This window comes from Eubalaena glacialis, chromosome 5 (assembly GCF_028564815.1).
Source record: "Eubalaena glacialis isolate mEubGla1 chromosome 5, mEubGla1.1.hap2.+ XY, whole genome shotgun sequence".
Classification (NCBI taxonomy): domain Eukaryota; kingdom Metazoa; phylum Chordata; class Mammalia; order Artiodactyla; family Balaenidae; genus Eubalaena; species Eubalaena glacialis.
In genome coordinates this window covers 153,057,997-153,080,597 of record NC_083720.1, presented here as the reverse complement: position 1 = coordinate 153,080,597, position 22,601 = coordinate 153,057,997, and the positions used below count along the sequence as shown (strand labels likewise).

The 22,601-nt window shown below is 50.0% G+C and overlaps 1 protein-coding gene across 3 annotated transcripts in view; it reads left to right on the top strand.

The window, feature by feature from the left end:
- Positions 1–21,623, top strand: part of FNIP2 (folliculin interacting protein 2) — a 120,373-nt gene extending 98,750 nt beyond the window's left edge. For all 3 annotated transcript variants that reach the window (XM_061192655.1, XM_061192654.1, XM_061192653.1), the window contains 4 exons: positions 780–936; positions 15,980–16,180; positions 19,761–19,876; positions 21,526–21,623. In XM_061192655.1, coding sequence (XP_061048638.1) covers positions 780–936; positions 15,980–16,180; positions 19,761–19,876; positions 21,526–21,604 — 553 coding nt within the window. In that variant the 3' untranslated portion in view covers positions 21,605–21,623. The remainder of the gene's footprint in view (positions 1–779; positions 937–15,979; positions 16,181–19,760; positions 19,877–21,525) is intronic.
- The last annotated feature ends 978 nt before the right edge of the window (positions 21,624–22,601 follow it).

Genomic DNA, 22,601 nt, shown 5'->3' with positions numbered 1-22,601 from the left:
GGAGGTGCTGTCGGTCCAGCCGGCACCCACCGGCACCGCTGCTGTGGGCTGCCGCAGGGCAGGGTTATCTCTCCGAGCGTTAGTGCCCCCAGACCGGCCTGCCCTTCCTCAGCGCAGCTCTGAGCCAGGAGCTGGCGGTGCCTTTGCAGCCCCGGGGACACTGGGGGACGCTAAGGGGCGCGGTGGCGGTGGGAGCAGGGGTGTCATCTTCCGCCGTCCCCGCGGCAGATCTGTGGCCGCGGACACGCAGCCTGCGAGGTGGTGGGTGACATCCTGCGGGTCTCTCCCGCCTGCCGGTCAGGGCAGCTTGATGTGCTCAGGAACAGCCCCTCTACCTGAGGCTCCGTCCGTTGATGCTTTGGTCCGTAAAGCAGTAACTAGAGATTCCTTCTGTCCTTCCGCTGTCCTGGCTGCGCTCTGAGCAGGTGTGCTGAGTTCCTCAAGCCAGACTTCGCCAAGACCCCCTCACCACGCACACAGACTTCCCCTTTCTTCTCTCGACACGGTGGCTGGAGGGTGCTCTGTGTGAGGTACAGGCACAGACTCGCAGCCAGCCACCAGAACACTCATTCTTTCCTGCTCTTCCCCTTTACGAAAGCTCCTTTTCCCCTTCAGCTCCCCTCCTTTTCCTGCACCGGCCATCCACCTCCTGGAGGATTTGTGATTCGAAGCGACCCGAATCTGTTTTTCTCACCTGGGTCACTGGGGCTTTGTTCCAGCGGTAGTGCAAGAAGGGAGTGCGTTTTCGCTGTGGGTTCTGATGGCCGGTGTCACCTTAGGTCTCAGAGCATCAGCAGCCCGAACGTGAGAAACTTCGGCCGCTCCCTCCTGGCGGGTTACTGCCCCACGTACATGCCGGACCTGGTGCTTCACGGGACCAGCAGCGATGAGAAGCTGAAGCAGTGCCTGGCGGCCGACCTGGCCCACACAGTGCAGGCGAGTGATGCCAGCTGGCGCCTCGGGCTGCTGCCCGGGCCGGGGGGCGGCCAGGGGTGTGCTTGGCCACGGGTGCGATCGAGGGATTGTCTCTGGAGGTGCCGGCAGAGTTGCAGGAACCCGCGGGGCTGGTGAGCCAGCCGGGGGTTAGCGGCAGCTGGAGGCTGTGAGCACACCGGGCGGGCAGCAGTGGGGGAGGGAGGGGGGCTGCCTGGCTGCAGGAGCCCGGCAGGGCCGGGGACCCCACCTCTCTCTCCTCCGGCCTCTGAGCTCTCATGGTGCCCCCCGCTGGCTGAGCCCAGCCAGAAGCCACAGAGCAAGGTTGCAGCTGATGCAGACGTGGTCCCAGGGCCCACAGAGGTCACCTCCCGAGCCACCCGAGCAAAGGGTGGATCTGGGGGTGGGTGGGTGGGGCAGACAGAACAGTCAGCAGAGATGGTGACAATGGTGTGCCTTCACGGGGAGGACCAAAAAGATGTCACATATGGTTTGCCTTTTAGCCGCTCCTTGCAAGATCCTAAAAGTAATTTATTTTCACTGATTTGTCATTAAGTTCGCTTTGATGGCTGCATGAGAATGACTGTGTAGAGATTAACAAGTCTTCCTGGGAGACGGCCTTGTGGCTGCTGCTAAGCGCTTCTCCGCCCTCTGCAGCGTGACAGGAACTGAGCAGCGATGGAAATGATGTCGATCTGACAGGCCTGTTTTTAATTGAGCTGCTCTTGGACAGATGTGCAAAAATAGCTGTTTTGCGTTGGAAACATACTGTATCTTGGGCAATAGGGCAAGTCCTCATCGCATTAGGAAAATTGGAACTTGGCTAGCTACCTGTCTCCTCGCCCAACAAATCCTTTTGGAGGGTGGACAGAAGGCAGTGGGTACTGCCTTTGACCTTGAGCGTCTCCTCTGTGAAGACCAAACGTCCCGCAGGCACAGGCCAAGCAGGCTGGAGGTGTTGGTGTGAAATGGGAGGAAAAGCCCGGTGGTGAAGGAGATGCGCTCACCCCCCTGAACGGGGAGGGAGGGAGATGGGGAGAGGGCGGCCTGAGGCTGGGGGCCCGCCCGGTGTGGGCGTTGGTACCACGATCCTGACCCGCCCTGCTTTGTGCTTGGCCGCCACCCTCCCCAGGCTGGCGCTGGAAGGAAGCAGTGCCATTAATATTCTGTCTTCATAGTCGTCACGAGCACTGTGTCCTTGCCTGTCACCTCAGAGGCCCGCACGTCGGTGACCTCGGAGAAAGGAGATGCCCTCCTTGGACGACGCTCTTTCAGGGTCGGCCGAACCACGCGTGGAGGCTCAGTGGTTCTAGGGCCATGCATACGTTTAGTGCCCACCCCACTGTGGACACGCATCTATCGACTGGTAGCCCATCTTGCCCTGATTATCTGCAAAACCATACACGACGCTTTTTATATCTTCCATAGGCTGACAAGTTCAGAGGTTTGTGTATTAGGTTTTCATGGTGACCATCTAGCTCTCTAATTCTTATATTTAGGAAAACAAAACCATGTTTCCTCTGTTTGTACTCTTAAAGACTTGTCATCTCTCATTTTCTCTTCCTTGCAGAAGTAGTGTTTTCACACTGCAGCTGTTCTCACCTCTGTAGACTATGCAGTCAGCCTGAGAGATGGAAAGTTGCTGACCATAAAAACCTGTATGGTGTCAGATTGTGGGGACACGCCCCGTGCAGCCGGCCTGGGTGTTAAGAGGAAGCTGTGAAGGGGCATAAACGATGTTCAGAAGTGTACTGCGTTCAGGATGTGTCTGATTAACATTAGCGGAGTTCTCCTGTCACTTTGGCACGTTCTTCTTAATGGATTTGGCTTTTGAAGTAAGCGTTCCAGTTAAACTGCTTCTCAGACTGGGGCCCTGCTCTGCGGCAGAGTTTAAATAAAAATTGCCGTTGACGAATATTTGTGGAAAAGTAAATTAGGAGGTTTGGGGGGGGTGCGTTATATTGAATTTACTGCCCCCTAAAGCCTAGTAATTATTTAAATTCTTGAGTGTGTTATCAGAGGAAGACGCAAAGGCCCAAGAACAAGTACATGAGCAGAGTTAGGGCTGAAATAACAGCTTGCTGAGGAAGAGGGGCTCGGGATACATTGCTTTACCGTAATTTGCTTTCGAAAACCTGTTTTTCGGATGTTAATAATTTCTAGTGTTCATGCCAGACTTCATCCAGCTTTGAGATTCATAATTGTTTGTAGAGAAGGATTTTTAGTAACTGTTTAAAAGCAATTGATTTACATTATTGATCTGTTCTCTAGGCCTATGCACGATTGGATTGTAAAATCTGTCTTACATAAATGCGTACTTTTGTAATTTTGGTGGACCAGCTTGCGGAGAGTCTTCTCTCACTGAGGCATTGCATCCGGAGCTTCCAATACTAAGAATTTCTTTTTGTGCATTTCCTTACCCTAGTCTCTTATGAAAGAAAGATGTATCAACTTTATTTCACTCATTTTGATTTTTGTTACTGGCTTCCATGTGGTAAGATTCTGATGGTCTTTAAATATTTAAACACGTGTTCTTGTTTAATCCACATACCACCTCTGTTCTGTCATTGGAACTGTTTCTTTGCCTTCTAACATATAGATTATACAGCTGCCTTCAATTAGGCTGAAGTCATATTTAGTTTCATTCTTTTCCTGCCGCATCTAAATGCGAATTCTTTCTTCTGTTTTCCTTTTGGCTTTAAATGGTGAGGTGGGAGAGAGAGGGTGAGAGAGCCAGCTTCACTCTGCACCTGTGACTGTCAAGGAGCTTTTTCTCTCTTCTTCTTTTCTCATGTGTCTTGTCCGCCTGTGTGGGTACTGCTGACGGGGGCCGGGGCAGGCATTAAGTTACGGGGCAGTGGAGGTGGTAGAGGAGACCGACTTGACACTGATGCCTTGGTGCTACCACTTGTTCGCCGGTCGTCAGGTAAATCCATTGGCTTCGCTAAGCCTCAGAAAAATGTGTTTAGAGGAACAGATAAAACGTAACCCAGCAGTTAAGAGTTTGGCTTCTAAAGGCAGACAAACCTGAGATTGACCCGTGGCTCACCCCTCGTGGCTTCGTGGCCTGGCGCAGGATTCTTTAATCGTCTAAGCATCAGTTTCGTTTTCTAGAAAATGACGGCAGTTAGAGGTCTGCTTGAAGACCGTGAGATGATGCACATCCAGTGCTGAACACAGCGTGCGGCACGTTACTGAACGCCCGGCAGACGGTAGCTGTTACAGTGACACCCGTGCACGCGCTTTGTAAATGAGTTTCCCAAGACGCTCCCGCTGGGGGTGGTGGGACAGCAGCGGGACCCATTCATTCAGCGCTAACGGCAGCCGCTTTCCCTCCGCTGGTGGCTTCACGAGGAGTGGCCAGGCCGCTCCAGCTCTGTAGGGTCGGGTCATCGAGACCAAAATTAACGTCATGTATTAGTGTTTCTTTTAACAAAAACTGTGTTCCAGGGCTTCGGGCATCTTCAGAATACTCTATGAAACGAGGTACCGGTTGGATATGGCAGGCTCTTTAGTTTCATTGTAAGAGTAGCAACAGACTGCAGAAACACGCGGAAGTCAGCAGCGCAGCGGAGCAGCTTTGCCGACGGCTTGGCTGGGACGCGTGCCGCGAGCGCCTGATTGCCCGTGCAGCACCGTCAGCCAGGGAGCCGACGCAAGGACAGCAAGTCACAGCGACCGAAGGGCATCGCTTTAGCAACGCGGGCAGCACGGGGGTGGCCCGGAGTCAGCAGCAGCCTTAGGTCCGTAGTGCTGAGGAGCAGACAGACGCCCGTGCCGGGCAGACCTGCTGGCGAGACGGAACACGTCCCGGTGCGGGGGGGCGTGCGCAGCGGGGCGCGGGCCTTCGGCACCGTCTGGCTCTTGGGGGCTGTGCGTATGGATGCACCTGTACCAGCGTACACCCTGGGTTAACGGCGTTAAAACGCGTTTCTTACTGCAGAAGGGGGTTTTAAAAATATTTGAAAAAACTACCAACCTCCGGGTATCGCCGACCCCAGTCTGAGATCTTGGTGACCCCTCCCCTCCTAAGCTGCCCTCCGCCTTCCAGCCTTGCACGTGGCCACGGAGGGCTCCTTCTCAAACGTGGATTCTGTGGGTTACTATTCTGCTCTCACAGGGGCCTGTCTCTCTGCAGAGTGAAATCTAGGCTCCTTGGCTGGAACTGCCCCCTGTATGTGTTTCAGATACACACGCAGCCCTGCTCTCCCGTGCGGCTCGGTCACACCGTGTGCCAGCCTCTAACGGCCCGCCCTCTCTCACCTTCTTGCCACGTGCGTCGCTCCCTCTGCCTCAGGCGCTGTTGAAGCAGCCCCAGTGCCTTTTGCAGGCCCCGTCCCAGCGTTGCCGCTTCTCTGAAACCGCCCCAGGCCCTTTGCACGCGGTGCTTGGTTGTGCCTCCAGTGTCTTTCTTCCACCAGGCCTGTGGGCGTCTCTCCGTCCAGCGCCTGGCCCGGTGCCTGGGGACGCTGCACGGTCCCCCTGCGCTGGGCGGAGGAGCGTGTGTTCCTGCAGGTGCAACTGTGCCCCGAGTGTGACCCTCCTTCTAAAGGAGAGAGGCGTGGCAGAGAGTCTGCCTTTAAGGCATAAAGGGGAAGAGTTCTGTGTTGGGACATGCCGCCTGGGGCCCTTTGTGTTCTTTTTCTTTACCTAAAGGAGAATAAAATGCTTATTATACGTCTCAAAGGCATCATTGCTCTTGCATCTTGTAAATATCAGGTGCATGGCTCATTTTGATGTTTTCCCCAGTTTTTTTCATTACATGCGAAATACTTGGACGTCTGTGCCATTCTCTGCAGAAAAATCTGTGTACCAGCCTTCTTACGTTGTATTTTGGCGTCATGCACATCCTCCCATAACTTTGTTCTGATGACCCTTTTTGACCTTGAGCACTTCTCCTCGACTTTAAACTCTTTCCTTCCTCAGCATGTGACCGTCCCGACATTTAAGGCATCCCCAAGGCTGCGCCCTGTGTCCACAAGTCCGCAGGCACAGACACACAGAAGGTCAGGTGTTTCCTCTGGACCCCGCCCCCCAGCCGGACCCTCCCCAATCCCGCTGCCCCAGGTCCCGACGCCCTCACGATGCCTGTAGACTTCCCCAAGCCCTCACCTCCCAGGACCCCTCAACAGTGCCTGTGGTCCAGAATGATTGATTCGCTCTCCTCCACCTTATCACAACTCCGAGGCCTTTAGCGACTGACGTGGAGCCTGTTTCCGAGAGACGCATAGAGAACATAAAACAAAACGACTCCAACACGGTGGGCTCGTGGTCAGGGTGAGGGAGAGTGGGCAGTACAGGCAGGGGCGTTAGCCCTCCTCAGACAGTCTAGAGTAACTGTTGGGTAGGTACGTTTAAAATGCTTACGGTGATAAAAGAAGGAATTGGAATCTTTAAAAAGACCGACTGTTATGATACACGACTATTTAGATTTGTAGAAGAACTGAAGAGAGATGCTAAAATGGAAAAATGCAGTCATGGAAATTAAAACTCGGGGGTAGGTGAAAGAGCAGAGCAGATTACATACAGCCAGAGAGGATGAGAGTTTGTGAAAGAGTGACTAGATGCAGAACTACCGCTTTGACTGCAGCTCAGAGACAGAGGTACATGAAAAAATACGGAAGAGCAAGTAAGAGACCTGGAGGCTTGAGTGAGAAGGTTCTATCGCGCATACAGAAGGCGGGAAAGAGAAACAGCATTTGAAGGAAGAATGGCTGCGATCTTTCAGATGAAGTGAGCCCACTGACTCCCGAGTAGGGCAGATATAAACAAACCCACGCTGAGCGGCAGGACATCAAAGACAAAGGACACTTGTCAACAGCCAGAGAGGAGGAATGGCCCCTGTCCTTCAGGAGATTGAACTCCAACAGGTGATTAAAGACATAAGCAGTGAAAGCAGAGCCCACAGCGGGGGGAGGGGGGCAGGGAGGCACGGGACAGCCTGGGGGCTTCCTGGAGGAGGTGACGTCTGCAGTGGGGATGAGCGGAGAGAGGGCGAGGGGGCTGGGCTCCCCCAGGGGCTGCAGACCAACCACAAGCAGAGCCGGCTGTGCCGCCACGGGAGCTTCTGTCTGTCTGTCTCGGTGACTGCTGTCGGGAGAGCCTGGATGCTGAGCATTTAGTGTTTAGTATCCTGGATGACTTTGTAGGCTGGGGAAGTGTTGGAGAACGGCGAGTGGTAATCAGGTTCCTCTTCTCTGCGCGGATGTGAGACTGAAGGTTTTAAATAAAAACTGGCCAGCCATCTACATGTGTCCGTGTCCTGTAGGCGCCCTCGGCCGTCCAGAAGTGGGTGGACTGGCTCGGGTTGCTTAAATCCTCGGTTCCGAGGACGTGGAGGGGGCTTGGCCCCTACGGAGGTAGAAGAATAAAAACGGGGTCCAAGGACATTTAACCCAGAGCAGGTGCTGAGACTGTGGCCCTCAGGGCACTGATCGTCCATTTTCTCTCTGTGACCAATTCAGGGATTTACTTGAAGCCATGTAAGGGCTGCTGTTGTTAAGTCATGGGACTATAACGTAACGGGCGGGGGGGGATTTCTTTGAAAGGTGTTTTGTCATGTCACATTCTCTGACTCAAGTTCAGTTTAATAAAGTTATAGAACTTGACAGAAATATCTTCTAGGAAGTGATGAGGAAATTGACACTCAGATAATACCCAAGAATCTTATGTTTTATAATTCAGAATGTTTCAGAGAAAAATAAACAGGTTCTTCCCATTACCTGAGTCATACATCACCTGCTCCCTTTGTGTGTGAAAGAGGCCACCCAGTGGCTCGTCCTGGTCGCTGAATCTGCACTGTTGTAATCAGTGAGCAGATTCTAGAGCTGGTTGTGAGTACCAGCGTCCGTCTGCACACCTGTTGCCTGCGATCCACATGTGGGCTGGCATCTCTGAGGATTCACGAAGGATCGGTTTATTTTTTTTAATTTATTTTTATTTTTGGCTGTGTTGGGTGTTCGTTGCTGCTCATGGGCTTTCTCTAGTTGCGGCCGGCGGGGGCTACTCTTCGTTGCGGTGCACAGGCTTCTCATTGCGGTGGCTTCTCTTGTTGCGGAGCACGGGCTCTAGGCACGCGGGCTTCAGTAGTTGTGGTGCGTGGGCTCTAGAGCGCAGGCTCAGTAGTTGTGGCGCACTGGCTTCGTTGCTCTTTGGCACGTGGGATCTTCCGGGACCAGAGATCAAACCCGTGTCCCCTGCATTGGCAGGTGGATTCTTAACCACTGCGCCACCAGGGAAGTCCCGAAGGGACCTTTAGAGTATGTATTGGGCAATACCAGCAGCGTAAAGATGGGAAGTTTCTTAGCGAAGTCATAATAGAGGTGACCGTGTTTTCTCCTCTTGTCATTATGTTGCAAGTGTCATTCCCACTTGTTGCAATCTTGTCTTCCGAGGGATTTCCACCCTGACAAGGTCCTAGGGTTTCAAAGTAGAGGGCTTGGCAGGCTCACTGAGCTGTGAGTCAGAAGCACTTGGAAGAATTCCTAGATCCTCTTTCTGACGTGCCGAGACACTTCATGAGCTCTTGCACTTCTTGTCCTCGCGTTGCTCTCTGTAGAGCAGGACTGCATCCTGTGTGCCCACGGCAAGAATGGCTTGATGAACTCATCAGTAGTGGAAGGAAGCATACATGGGAGCTGGTACTTTTCTACTCTTGAGTTAGAAGGAGGTAACCACCACCCAGTCAAAACACGGGCAGAAGACCTAAACAGACATCTCTCCAAAGAAGACATACAGATGGCCAAGAAGCACATGAATAGATGCTCAACATCACTAATTATTAGAGAAAGGCAAATCAAAACTACAATGAGGTATCACCTCACACTGGTCAGAATGGTCATCATCAAAAAGTCTACAAATAATAAATGCTGGAGAGGGTGTAGAGAAAAGGGAACCCTCCTACACTGGTGGTGGGAATGTAAATGGATGCAGCCACTATGGAGAACAGTATGGAGGTTCCTTAAAAAACTAAAAATAGAACTACCATATGATCCAGCAATCCCACTCCTGGGAATATATCCGGAGAAAAACATAATTTGAAAAGATACATGCACCCCAATGTTCATTGCAGCACCACTTACAATAGGCAAGACATAGAGCAACCTAAATGTCCATCGACAGAGAAATGGACAAAGAAGATGTGGTACATGTATACAGTGGAATATTACTCAGCCATAAAAAGGAACGAATTAGTGCCATTTGCAGCAACGTGGACGGACCTAGAGATTATCATACTAAGTGAAGTAAGTCAGACAGAGAAAGACAAATATCATATGATATCATATATGTGGAATCTAAAAAAATGATACAGATGAACTTATTTACAAAATAGAAATAGATTCACAGACATAAAAAACAAACTTATGGTTACCAAAGGGGAGGGGAGAGGGATAAATTAGGAGTTTGGGATTAAAATATACACACTACCGTGTATAAAATAGATAGGCAACAAGGACCTACTGTATAGCACAGGGAACTATATTCAAGATCTTGTAAAAACCTATAATGGGAGAAAAGGAAAATATATATATATATATGTATAAATGGGTCAATTTACTGTATACCTGAAACTAGTGCAACATTGTAAATCAACTATATTTCAATAAAAATTTTTAAAAAGGAAAAAGGTAACCATGTGAAGTGTTAGTCATTTAAGTGCAATACATGGAAAAGAAGTATGTTCATAGTTGTGTGGATGACTTAATAGGAACTGGATTGAATCTAAAAATAAAGCAATAGAGAATTGTTTAGCAGAGCCGGCAGGCGCTGGATATTTAGCACATGCCTTGCCTTTTGTTATGCTCGTTTCCGAGACTGCGGAGGAAAAACGTGATTTCTCCCCTGGAGTTACTTATGAAATCACTGAGTAGACAAACAGATGTGAAATCCAGAGCAAGTTAAGACAGTGTGATTCAATGCCAGACAGTGGACGCGGGGAGTCCTGTTGAGGGGTGCAGGGGCGTGGGGACCCAGGCTGGGCCCCTGAAGAACTGGAAGACATTCTGGGCACAGCCCGAGTAACAGGTGGGCCACCTCCCTGCCCAGAGCAGGGAGTTCTTCTGAGGGCGCCCCGGAGGGGAGCGTGTGCACGTGACGGTGGGCCCAGACGGGAGCTTCCAGGATGGAAAGAGGCAAGTTGGAGCCTAAGCGTTGGGGTGTCCGTGCTGGAGTAGGGTTCTGGGTTGGTGAGGGAAGTGGTGCTGCGAGGGTTTGGGGGATGTGGTTACATGGAGGTGGTGGTGTAGCGAAGCAGCAGAAGGCCCCCCACAAGCGGTGGGGCGCTGCACTTGGTGTTCCACGCGCGTTTTTCTCACAGAAACTCTCAACCAAGTACGATCACACTTTGCAGACGTAGACACTGAGGCCCAGGTGAGTGGTCACTGAGGCCCCAGGGCTAGTAAGTGACGGAGGTGACAGTTAAGCCCAGTCGTGCCCAACTTCGGAGCCTTGGCTCCTTGGTGAAATATCAGATCCAAGCCCTAAGGACGGAGCTGGAGGGATTGGGCTTCTAGTAGGTGTTTGAATCATTCAGTCTTAACGTTTTACAGCATTTGTTAAAGTGCTTAATTTCTCAAAAGCACTGCACCATGTATGTTGTTGCTGATAAGTGTCTGTATTTGTGTGTACCCTGGTGTGTACGTGAAGTTGACAAAATCGTGAACTTAAGAGACCCGCCTGACAGATTTCACTATTAATTACTTCTACAGTTAAGATATGGCTCATAAGGAAAAGTAATAAGAAGAAGCATCATATAATTCAGTGTTTCCTTTGTTTATTGTGGTTCTCTATATGCCTTAAAGAGCCTTTGGACTTCCCTGGTGGCGCAGTGGTTAAGAATCCGCCTGCCAATGCAGGGGACACGGGTTCGAGCCCTGGTCCGGGAAGATCCCACATACCGCGGAGCAACTAAGCCCGTGCGCCACAACTACTGAGCCTGCGCTCTAGAGCCCGTGAGCCACAACTACTGAGCCCATGCGCCACAACTACTGAGCCTGTGCTCTAGAGCCCACAAGCCACAACTACTGAGCCCACGCACCACAACTACTGAAGCCCGCGTGCCTAGGGCCCGTGCTCCACAACAAGAGGAGCCACCGCAATGAGAAGCCCACGCACCACAACAAAGAGTAGCCCCCGCTCGCCGCAACTAGAGAGAGCCCACGTGCAGCAACAAAGACCCAACGCAGCCAAAAGTAAAAATAAAATAAAATAAATAAATTTATTAAAAAAAAAAAAAGTAGAGCCTTTTCTAAGAGGAAATTTCCATTGAATACCAGGCAGGGCAGAGGGCGTGTGTGGGTGAGTGTTCCTGTGATAATCCAGGCATGGTCTTCTGGGTCATGGAGTTCTTTAAATTCTAAAAGCTTAGACATTGACGAATAAGCCACACCACGATACGGTTAAACTGCCCTGTCTTTAGTGGGGTTGTGTTTCTTTGGGGAAGATATGTATCAGAAGTCTCCAGAATCACCAGGGCTTAAACTTCAGTTCTCTGACCTTAGAGAAGTTTAAACCAGATCAGAGCTGGGCAGCCAGTCACCCTGGTGCCCCTTAGATTATAACTTAACCTAAGTTATAGACATTTTTTCTCTCTCTCCAGGATTCATTTCTTTTTCTTGACTGTTTACATTTCCCTCTATTTCCATCTTCCTTTTAAAAGTGTTTATTCTTCAGTAAATAAGTGAGTAACTACTAGATGGTGTACTTAGAGGCAATTGGGTGTGTTCAGGGAATTACTTGTTAGATATTCAGGAGTCCGAGGATGTGTAATTCTTGTTTTTTCATTTCATTGAAGTAGAGTTGATTTACAGTGTTGTGTTCATTTCTTCTGTGCAGCACGGTGACCCAGCTGCACACATATGTTCTTTTTCGTACTCTTGTCCACTGTGGTTTGTCACAGGATGCTGAGTATCGTGCCCTGTGTAATTCCTTTTTAAGGTGCTCCCCTGACAGCTCTCCGTGGTTCTCTGTGTCCCCGGAGCCTGCACACGTGGTGGCACCATGCTGTGTTCGGGCTGCATGTGCTTGCCTGCCCTGTCACCGCTGTGCTTGACCTGGTCCCCTTTCTCGAGGGCCCGGTCCTGGGCTAGGAGCTGAGAGTCCAGGGAGAGAAGAGTCAGCCCCTCCTTCAGGGGATGGGCTCTCGACCTCCTGTCCGTTTGTCCCAACCCTCAGACCTGGCCTTCTTCAGTCTGTGCTCAGCTTTCCACCAGTGATTTAAAAATGGCTCACGCGCACTTTCTTCCTTTCACAGTTCTCTGACCCATTTCGTTCTTCCTCGTAAGATACCTGGGCCAACTCTTCCGTCACTCCTCTGCTGTTACTGCCCCTGGGTCTGCAGCCTCCTGGGGTCACTGGGACCTGGGCAGCCTTCCATCCATCGCTTCCCCAGTGAGCCTCGCCGCCCTCGTGCCTGCGGCTCACTTGCGAAGGCGGAGCTCTGTGTGTGGTTATGCGGCCCCGTAACCTGCTGTCTGTGTGCTTTCCTCGGGCCCACACGCTGCTCCCTTCCCTGTCACGATGCTGGGGAAATCATTTCGGAAATTGAGCTGAGTTGGAAACTAGGGCCCACATTATCTACTGCAAACAGTTAATCCAACAAAAGCTAGATTTTTACCCCAACCCTTCTCAGCCTCCTGGCCCCCTGCTCACAGGGAGATCTCAGGGGAGGAGCATCTGATTGGCCTGGCTTGGGTCCTGTTACCACACCTTGCTAGAGGGAGGTGATTGAAATCCAGGTGAAAGGGGATTGGCGTGCATTCCACTCATTGTACGTACGTTGGCCTCTGGTCTTTAATGATTATATATATACTTTCGGAACGTAAGTCCCTTGAAGAAAAGGTCTCAGTATAGATCTGTTTTGTGCTATACGCAGCACACTGTGAATTTCTGATAAATGCAAAGCATTGAAGGAACTTGAGCTCAAAATACAAATCTTTTAAATTTCCAAATTTCCATTTCCTTTGCTCATAAGGACCAGGTACACTGATGGCAAGTCATCATCCTCTTGCTGTGAATCTATGACACACGGATTGAGCAAGAACTTGCAGGGACTTGTAAAGGGAAGTCATTGCAACCCTGTCTTTACTTTCTATTTTGGAGAGTGTGTGAGAAGGGTAGGACTGAGGGGTCACAAAAACCTGTGGGTGAGAGTGGGAATTTAGAGTCATCGTGTGTGTGAGCATTTCGACTGTTTGGTGAGCAAGTCTTAAAAAATGAGAGCCATCCTTGGGAAACTGGGCTTCATTAATTCAAGAATCTGCTTTGCCATATTCTTTATTTCTCACGTTTAACCTGTGCTTAAATAAATGTTGGGCCGCTAGACTTTGCCTGATTTGCTATTCTTTTCAATGGGGAAAATATTCTAAAACGTGAAAGTTTCCGTCCTGGATACAGTTGAGGAAAAAAGTTCTCATTCAGCCCACCAGTCACTTCCCCATCTGTGAGAAAGAACGCAAAGATTGAGTGGAAAAGCCCCAAACGAGGGAGCCAGATCACCTGTTGAAAGCACAGCGTGACAGCAAACATTTGGGTTTCCATCATCGGCCTTCCCACTACTAGTGTTAAGTCTTAAAAATCTCAGGTCCCGGTCACCCGAGACAAGGTCGTGTACCTGTGTGGGTTCTTTGCTGCAAGCGGCAGAAACCGACTCTTGTTAGTTTAACCGTAAGGGACTTCATTGGAGGGATATTAGGGATTCTTAGAAATGGTAAGGAGACCGAAGAACTAGGCTTGGGGTCAGCAGGAAACAAGGCCCCTGTGGAAGTGCAGGAACCAAGAATCGCTGTGGGTATTCGTGGTGGCTTTTGTCGAGCAGGAGCGCGGTGACCCCAGCGGCTCCCGGCCTCCTGGCTTCGTGCTCCGGGCAGGCGGCCGGGAGGGAGAGTCTGATTGGCCCAGCTTGGGCCCTGTTCCCGCCCTGTGACGGAGGGAGGGGCCTCCAGGATTTACCTGGGAAAGGTCCTTCTCCAAAGGGGAATCAGGACGAACCTAGTGCGAGGAAGTTTGGCCCAGCAGCCAAAGCAGCGAAGGGCCACCACAGGGCAGCGGAAGGAACCGCGTGACAGGAGGAGGCCAGGCTCGCTTTGCCTTCAGTGACTGAGGGTCAGAAAGGTGTGCTCGAGGACGCCGGCTTCGAGGTGCGTTCCGTCTGTCTCCGTCTCACTGCGTACCTGCCCACCCCCTTCTCTCTCCTAGTCTGGGGCTGGAGGGCAGTCCTGTTGTGCCCTTGATTTGCACGCCTGTGGGATCCTGACCACGTGTGTCAGAGGAGCTGGTGGTGAAGCAGTTACACTGTGATCAGTTTTGAGAAATTCAATTTTTTAGGCCGTTTTCCTTTTTTTAATTAATTTTTTGGGAGTATAGTTGATTTACAATGTTGTGTTAGTTTCTGCTGTGCAGCAAAGTGAATCAGTTGTACGTATACATAGATCCACTCTTTTTTAGATTCTCTTCCCATACAGGTCATTACAGAGCATTGAATAGAGTTCCCTGTGCTGTACAGTAGGTACTTATTAGTTATCTATTTTATATATAGCAGTGTGTATATGTATCCCGATCTCCCAATGTATCCCTCCCCCTTCCCCCCCCCCCCCCGGTAGCCATAAGTTTGTTTTCTACATCTGTGACTCTATTACTGTTTTGTAAATAAGTTCATTTGTACCATTTTTCTAGATTCCACATATATGTGTTAATATACGATATTTGTTTTTCTCTTTCTGACGTACTTCACTCTGTATGACAGACTCTAGGTCCATCCACAGCTCTACAAATGACCCAATTTCATTCCTTTTTATGGCTGAGTAATATTCCATTGTATATATTTACCACATCTTCTTTATCCATTCCTCTGTCGATGGACACTTAGGTTGCTTCCGTGTCTTGGCTATTGTAAATAGTGCTGCAGTGAACATCGGGGTGCATGCATCCTTTCAAATTATGGTTTTCTCCGGATATATGCCCAAGAGTGGGATTGCTGGGTCATATGGTAGTTCTACTTTTAGTTTTTTAAGGAACCTGCACACTGTTCTCCATAGTGGTTGTACCAGTTTACATTCCCACCAACAGTGCAGCAGGGTTCCCTTTCCTCCACACCTTCTCCAGTGTTTATCGTTTGTAGACTTTTTGATGATGGCCATTCTGACCAGTGCGAGGTGATACCTCATTGTAATCTTGATTTGCATTTCTCTAATGATGAGTGATGCTGAGCGTCTTTTCACGTGCCTCTCGTGGGCCGTGTTCCTGGACGGCGTCAGTGTTCACCCTGTTGGCCCCGTGGCACAGTTTCCTAGTTAACCTGCTCCATCCATCACTGCCCAGTTACTGAGGATTTGGTATTTTAAGTACGTTCATCAGTAGCCACACTTGTGCCTTTTGGCCTCATCTCGATACACAGCTCCCTAGCCCAGTCTGATTTTAGTTGTCCTGGAGTTGATTTATGCGTGTAGCACATGGTTTCTGAATAAATATTGCCTCATGATTAAAGCTATACCTTTCAGGGGCTGTTAAGTTACCCTGCCAAACCTTGTGATGGGAAAAATGGCAGTAGACTCCTACACCTTATTCTGACCGTTTCCATTTTAAAAGGAGGGTGCAGAGACTTCCCTGGCGCTCCAGTGGTTAAGACGCTTCCATTGCAGGGGGCCCGGGTTCGATCCCAGTTCAGGGAACTAGGATCCCACAAGACTCGTGGGAAAAAAATAAATAAATAAAAATAAAAAGCATAAAAGGAGAGTGCAGTCTTCCAGAAGGAAACGGGCTTTAATGTCCTGGGATGGAGGGAGATCACAGGCCTTTTTGCTTACCTCTGAATGTTTGGTGACGTTTATAGTGTGCCCCCTGGGTGCAGGAAGGAAATAATGACGGGGTGCAGGTTTGTCAAGTTAACATTTAAATGACTATGGGATGACACTCCAGTTCGGGTCCCTGTAGGGCTCGGGGCTCCCGCCACCACCTCTGCCCCTGAGTCTGACGCTGCACAGAAACTTGTGGACGTGCCGATGTCACCGGAAGCCTGGTGAAGAGTTGACCCCGTGTGTCTGTCCCGCAGCACCCCGTGCTCGACGAGCCCATCGCCGAGGCCGTGTGCATCATTGCAGACACGGACAAGTGGAGCGTCCAGGTGGCCACGAGTCAGAGGAAGGCGGTGGACGGCACGAAACTCGGCCAGGACGTCCTGGTCTCAAGCCAGGTGTCCAGTTTACTTCAGTCCATCCTGCAGCTTTATAGGCTTCACCTCCCCGCCGACTTTGTAAGTATCGTTCTCAGACCATCAGAGAAGTGAGCTAAAAAAGCATTTTCCGCAGCATTGCGGTTATAAAGTCACGCATTCCCGTGTATTGATTTTAGTCTAACTGGATGTTAGCATCAGCGAAAACAGAGCGTGTGACACAAAACCAGCACACGGGCTGGATTCAGTAACAATAGTCCTTCTGGAGACAGAGAGCACAGAGTGACACGATCTTTTTGAACAAGTTACACGGAGAAACAGGGAAGGTATGGGGGCAGGGATCGAGCATAAAGGGAAGTTTAACATCCTCCTTTGGGGGACTCATTGGTTTTCCCGTCATCAGGTCAAATGCAAGCCAGCCAGCTTCCGAAGGGACGAGTGCCATCTGTTCAGGGACCATCCTCCCAAAGTTGTTATGGATACATAGAATATCGTTCGTGTAAACACTTAAAATGTTGAAGCACCATAGCCATAGGGGATGGTATCAATTGTTCCTTTTCGAATGGGATTTTAAAATCACTTTGATAACGTTACGTTAAATACAAACAGCAGACAGACCCCCCTGAACTCCGAGAAAATGATCAGCAGCTCTCCCTGAGTCCCTGGAATAACATGCAAAACAAATTCCTGTGTCTGTGTGCAGAGAGATCGAGAGAAAATACATTTAGCCAGGAAGGGAGCAAGGTTTCCAGAGCACAAGCGCAGCTGAAGGGCACGTACAGGGCACAGCCCCGCGAGCTGGCGGGGCTGCAGCTGGGAGGAGCTCACCAGCCTTCTGGACTCCTCCTCCCTCAGCCCCAAACCAAACAGCATCTCCCTTCCAGCTTCCGGCCTCCGCAAAAGATGGCAGAGCTATTGACAACCAAGTAGGAGGCTGAATATGAGTCACCTCCCTGATTGCTCGTGGAGGGTATCCCCCTGAGTTCTTGTGACCGGATCGGCAGGTGCACCACCCCCCTCGGAAGGTCCGGACTCCTTTGTCCTTGGAGGAGGTGCTTTGAAACACGGGCTGTCACCTCAGGCGGCAGCACAGCATCACGGGGCACCACTGGACGTCATGGGGGTCACGCCCAGGCTTTGCCGTTGGTTCGTCGGGCATCTCAGGGCCGCGGCTTTCTCCTCTGCAAAGTGAAGACGGCACCTAGGCAACAAGCATGTGTGAGAATCCTCCAAGGTGCTGCTTTCTACCTGTCCCAGCTCAGGCGACATGAGATGCCCTGGCAGCCAGTGGACAGTAGTGGCCAGTCCGTGGGCTTTCAGTGGCCTGGACTCAGACCCAGGCTCCTCTGCTTCCAAATCATGTGCCTTGTCGAAGCTGGGGCACAGCAGAACCTATCCTGTCTGGTTATAAAAATTAAGCGAGATAATTCAGGTAGAGCACTTGAAGTAGTGTTGGATATTATACACACTCAGGAAACAGCTACTATTAGTGTAACTGTTAGTAAGAACCAGTTGCGTGAAACAGTGTTCATGGCTTTAAAGACTGACACCACCTTTTCACTGAAACCTTTATTTGGGCTTTAAACTGTAGGACCCCTGTTCTCAGGGGTAACACAGAAGGCACCACCTGTGGCATATTACAACCTGATTCTTGTTCTACATTTGTAGGCAGTTTTTCCTTCTAGTAGCAACTTGCATCATGCTGATTTAGAGGCCGAAGTCTGCTTTTCTGTAAGGGAAGAGAGATATATTTGATTTTACAGTTTTTTTACTGTTACATTTACCAAACTTTTATATTTTATTCTATAATCCATATCTCTTGCTACGTTTGATATCTTAGTTATCCCAGCAGTAAATTACCACAGTTAATTCTTTTTACTTCATTTAGACATAAGTTACATATAACCACTTAATAATATGAATGACTTGACAAAATCAGGATCAAAGAACATTTCATCTGCAGTTTAAAATTCTCCTTAAAAGTCACTCGAATGAAACACGTGATTAAAGGCCTGTTAGTACCTTCAGTATGAAAAGAGAAAGTAGCTATTTTAAATTTCAGAAGTTAAAGTTGAAGAAATCCATCTCAAAAAGGAGGGAGGGGAATCCCGCAACAGTTCAATTTCATAATCAGGCTTTTAAAAAAATTTCTAAGTGCTTTGATTGCAAGTTCCGTGCACATTCCATATGAACCAATGTTCTGTTTATTTCCGCACTGCAACACACAGTTTTCCTGGGGACTATGAAAACACAGTAAATTCACTATTTTAAAACATAAAGGATTCAACGTAATGTGAATGTTCTTTTTAATATTTTACAACACTCTTACTAAAACTTTGTATTTGCTCCACAAGGAACTGACACTGAACAGGAGACCTTTCCGCACTTAACTCTCTTTTCCTGGGGGGAACATTTTCCCCCAAGAGAATTGGCGAAATCCTCCTTGCTTTGATTATTACTCTTACTCACTTACCAGTTGTGTTTCGTCCACACAATACGATGCACTTAAGGTTTTAAGCCAATGAAAAACGGAAAAGATTGCATCTCGAATGGATACTTTTTCCATGTCACTGATCAGCCCAGGTGGTCAAGATCAACATTTTCAAGTGCATCTGTTAATCTTTTTACCTTGAAAATAGCAGGCATAATGGTCTAGAAGAAAATCATGTCTGATGGAGTGACCCTTGCCAGAGCCATCAGGTGACTTACTGAGCTGCCTGGATCGGTCTCCCTGCCAAATGCAAAAGCATTTGCCTCTGGTGCAAGACACAGGTGACTGCTGTTCTCTAAAAAGGAAGCTGGACACAGTTCCAAGGGTAGAGATGTTCTGAACAAAATTGCCCTTTCTTCATTGTTACTAGAGACCTAGTTAAAATACGCTCTTGAGAGCAAAAAAAAAAAAAAAAAGGTTCAGAATAACCTTGTTCCAGTCATTCTTCTGGGAACGAAATGCACCAAAATAATCTGAGATATAGGAAAACAACAAGAAAGGTGCTCTTTACAAAATTATGTATAATAACAAAAATGCAGATGGCTATGTGATTTTAGTCATGGTAAATTCACATTCTGAAAAATCAGTCATAAAAATTATATTGATGAAGAATTTTTAATAACATGGGAAAAGGATTATTAGAAAGTTTTTTGAAAGCAGGAAATAAGCGTACTTATAGAATGATTTTAACTATGCAGAAACAAATGCTTTTTTAGAAAGACCAGAAAATATATATGAAGATCTTAACAGTCACTGGAAAAATGAAACTTTATTGTTTTACAAAAACCTATTCTTTTTTATTTTTTATTTTTTTAAATTTTATATTGGAGTACAGTTGATTTACAATGTTGTGTTAATTTCAGGTGTACAGCAAAGTGATTCGGTTGTACACACACATATCTATTCTTTTTCAGATTCTTTTCCATATAGGTTATCGCAGAGTAATGAGTAGAGTTCCCTGTGCTTTTCAGTAGGTCCTTGTTGATGACAAAAACCTATTCTTATCCCTGCTCATGGTAGGGTTTGAGCTGGGTTGTAATTCTTGAAGTATATTTTAAAGAGATGAGATTACAGTAGCATACTTAGAAATGGATTGAGGGAATTGCAGCTCTTAGACGTTGGCAGAGATCTGAGTTCTTGCCCTCATCGTGAGTGTGATTGGCTTTGCAGTGCATCATGCACCTGGAAGACAGACTACAGGAGATGTACCTGAAGAGTAAGATGCTGTCTGAGTATCTTCGTGGACACACGCGCGTGCACGTGAAAGAATTAAGTGTCGTTCTGGGGTGAGTTCTGGGGAGTGCCGGCGTCCCCCTGCGGGGGGCTGTCCCCTGCGCTCTACCCACTGACCTGTCCAGCCTCTGGGGCTCCCCAGTGAACGGCATGTTTCTTGTATCTGATACTGGAGTTTCACGCCCGGAAACACATGCAGACCTTGAAGCTAGTGGTACCTTGTGAGTCTTCCCCCTGGATTATTTTATCCTTGAAAGTGAAGAGTGTAATCCCCCTCCATCTGCCCATTTCTAGTCGTTTCAGTAAGATGTGAGAGTCACGAGCTGTCAGACATGCGGCAGCGGCTGTGCTTTCCTTGCTTTTTCTGGAGGAGGTGGGGAAGGCCGTTCCCCTGGACTTGGGGGCCCCGTCTGCACGTCCCGGGGTGACCGTACTCTCCTCCCTTTTATTATGAGCCCATCAGAAGAGGAGGTGTGCATGCTATCGGTAACGTGCATCATTTTCCAGAGGCTCTTTGCCCTGACTTCTCTGGGGGAAGACATTCTGACTTGTGTTTTACACTCTGCTTAATTTCCCACAGAGAAGTAACAAAAAGACCTTGTGTAGATGAGGCATTGTCTCCCTTACCTGTGATGATGACCTCCCCCCGCCAGCCCAGTTTGGGGCAAGGAAATACCGTGTATCAAACATCAACCCTGAAATTCTCTGTTAAGCCTGCCAGTCAAAGTATTATTTCAAGGCTCCGGCCTCTGCATTCTTGTGGGACTTTTCACCTTTCACACCCAGGATATGACTTACACTGTATTGTTCGGCTCTTAGCGTTTCCTGTCACTTTTTTTTTTTTTTTTTTTTTTACATCATTTAAAAAATATTCTCCCCGTTTGAGGCATTTGCTTTTGCACTTTTTACTTAGATCTCTTCACCAGCCTCACTAGTCCTGCCCCATCCGGTTTCCGATGCAGGATGTGCACCTTTTATTTCCAGGACGCTTGCCTGGCCCCTGACTGACAGGTGCCCACCCATCAGCACCCCCAGAAGGATGGTGAGGGTGGATTTACCTCCTCGTCGCCAGGCCCCTCAGCGCCTTGTTAGTGGGGGTCCCTCCAGCCCCTCCTTAGCCCCTCCCGTGCTCAGGCCAGCAGCACTAAGGTGCTGGGAGCTCCCCATCTGCCCTGAAATGAGATCCGGAGGGAGCATTACTGGAGGTGTGGAAAACTCCACGAGCTCATGCCAGCTGCCTTAGGTTCTATTTTTAATTTTTGGTTTTGGGAATCAAGGGAGAGCGTTAGGACATATTTCAAGGACCGAGACCGGCCTGACTTTTCCAGGACGCGCGGCCTTCTGCCCATGCCCACCTGTGAGTGTCGGGCACGCGCTCAATGGGGGTCTCGGTCGTGTCAGCCTTGAAGGAATCTCCGGGGTCCTGGAGACGCTGCCACCGTCATGCGTTCCCGGAGACGAACGTGAAGCCGGTGCAGACTCGGGGTGCAGGCCGGGAGGGCTGGCCGGAGGGGGAGTCGCACAGAGGCCGCGCGGGGATGCGGGGAACGTAGAGTCACAGGGACAGGCTCCCGTGTCCCCGCCTCGTTCACTCCGTCATCGGTTCTGGGCACTGACCCGGCAGCCCTGGGGTCCGGCGCCGGGGCCCCGCCCGTAAGTCCTGCAACTTTAAAGCAACGTCCCCTTCTCTGTCCGCCTTCAGGATCGAGTCCAACGACCTGCCCCTGCTGACGGCTGTCGCCAGCACTCACTCTCCGCACGTCGCTCAGATACTCTTATAAGCTGACGCTCCGGACAGCTGCCCCGTGGAAGGAGGCTCAGCCGCTCGGCCGAAGGAGGGAGGACAGACGGCCGCTCCGCAGGACCGCGAGGCCCGAGCAGGGCAGACGGAGCCGGTCCTGCCGCGCTGGGCCGGGCCGGGCGGGGCCGTGAGCACGTCGGGGCCCAGAAGCGGGGCTGGGACGTCTCCGAGCTCCAGCGCGAGCTCCCCAAGCCGGGGAGAGGGGTCCCCCTGTCCTGAGAAGACGGGCGGCGCGGGGACCCCGGCTCAGCGGCCGAGTGAAGCCCGCGCGTGCCGCCCTCCGCTCCGGTGGCTGCGGCGTCACCGTCACCGTCTGGCGCACGGCACGGGGGGCCGGGAGCCCCGGGGACCCGCTGCTCCCCGTCTTGTCCCAGTTTACCGCGTTCGAGGTGCAGCCACGGGTGGGTGCGGGACGGGTCGTTGGTGCCATCAAGGCAGGAATCGGTGCGGCGTCCTCAGCCCGTCCCCGCGTGGTTCCGTGGCAGCGGCGGGCTCGGCCCGACCCCGCCCGGCTTCCCCGGACGCTTCGCAGCTCTCGGCAGCCTTCGAAGCGGGGCCGTTCACCAAAGTTGGTTCCGTAAGCCGGCGAGTGGTTCTGTGGCTGAACTCCTCCCGCGGAAGTCACCTTCTTCCTATACTAGTTAATACAAATGACTATTCCTACTTTAAAAGGCCCAGCTGTCCTGGTGGGAAATGAAAGCTGCAGGAGTGCAGGATGACTCATGAATTAGTTTGAACGTTTATAAACAATCCAGATAGGAGCTGAATTTTTACACTATCATCTCTGTGCCTTCCAATCCCTAGGTCCTTTTCAAAACAGCTTCCCAGAAATTCACTGCCCCGTAGTATAGAAACCTGCCAAAAGGAAGCATTGTTTATTTATGAGCATAGTTTGCTTTTTAAAAAACCTTAATTTTCTGTGGACGTTAACTTTAGTTTACTGACCGTGAAACAGACGATGTACTGACATCCAGGGT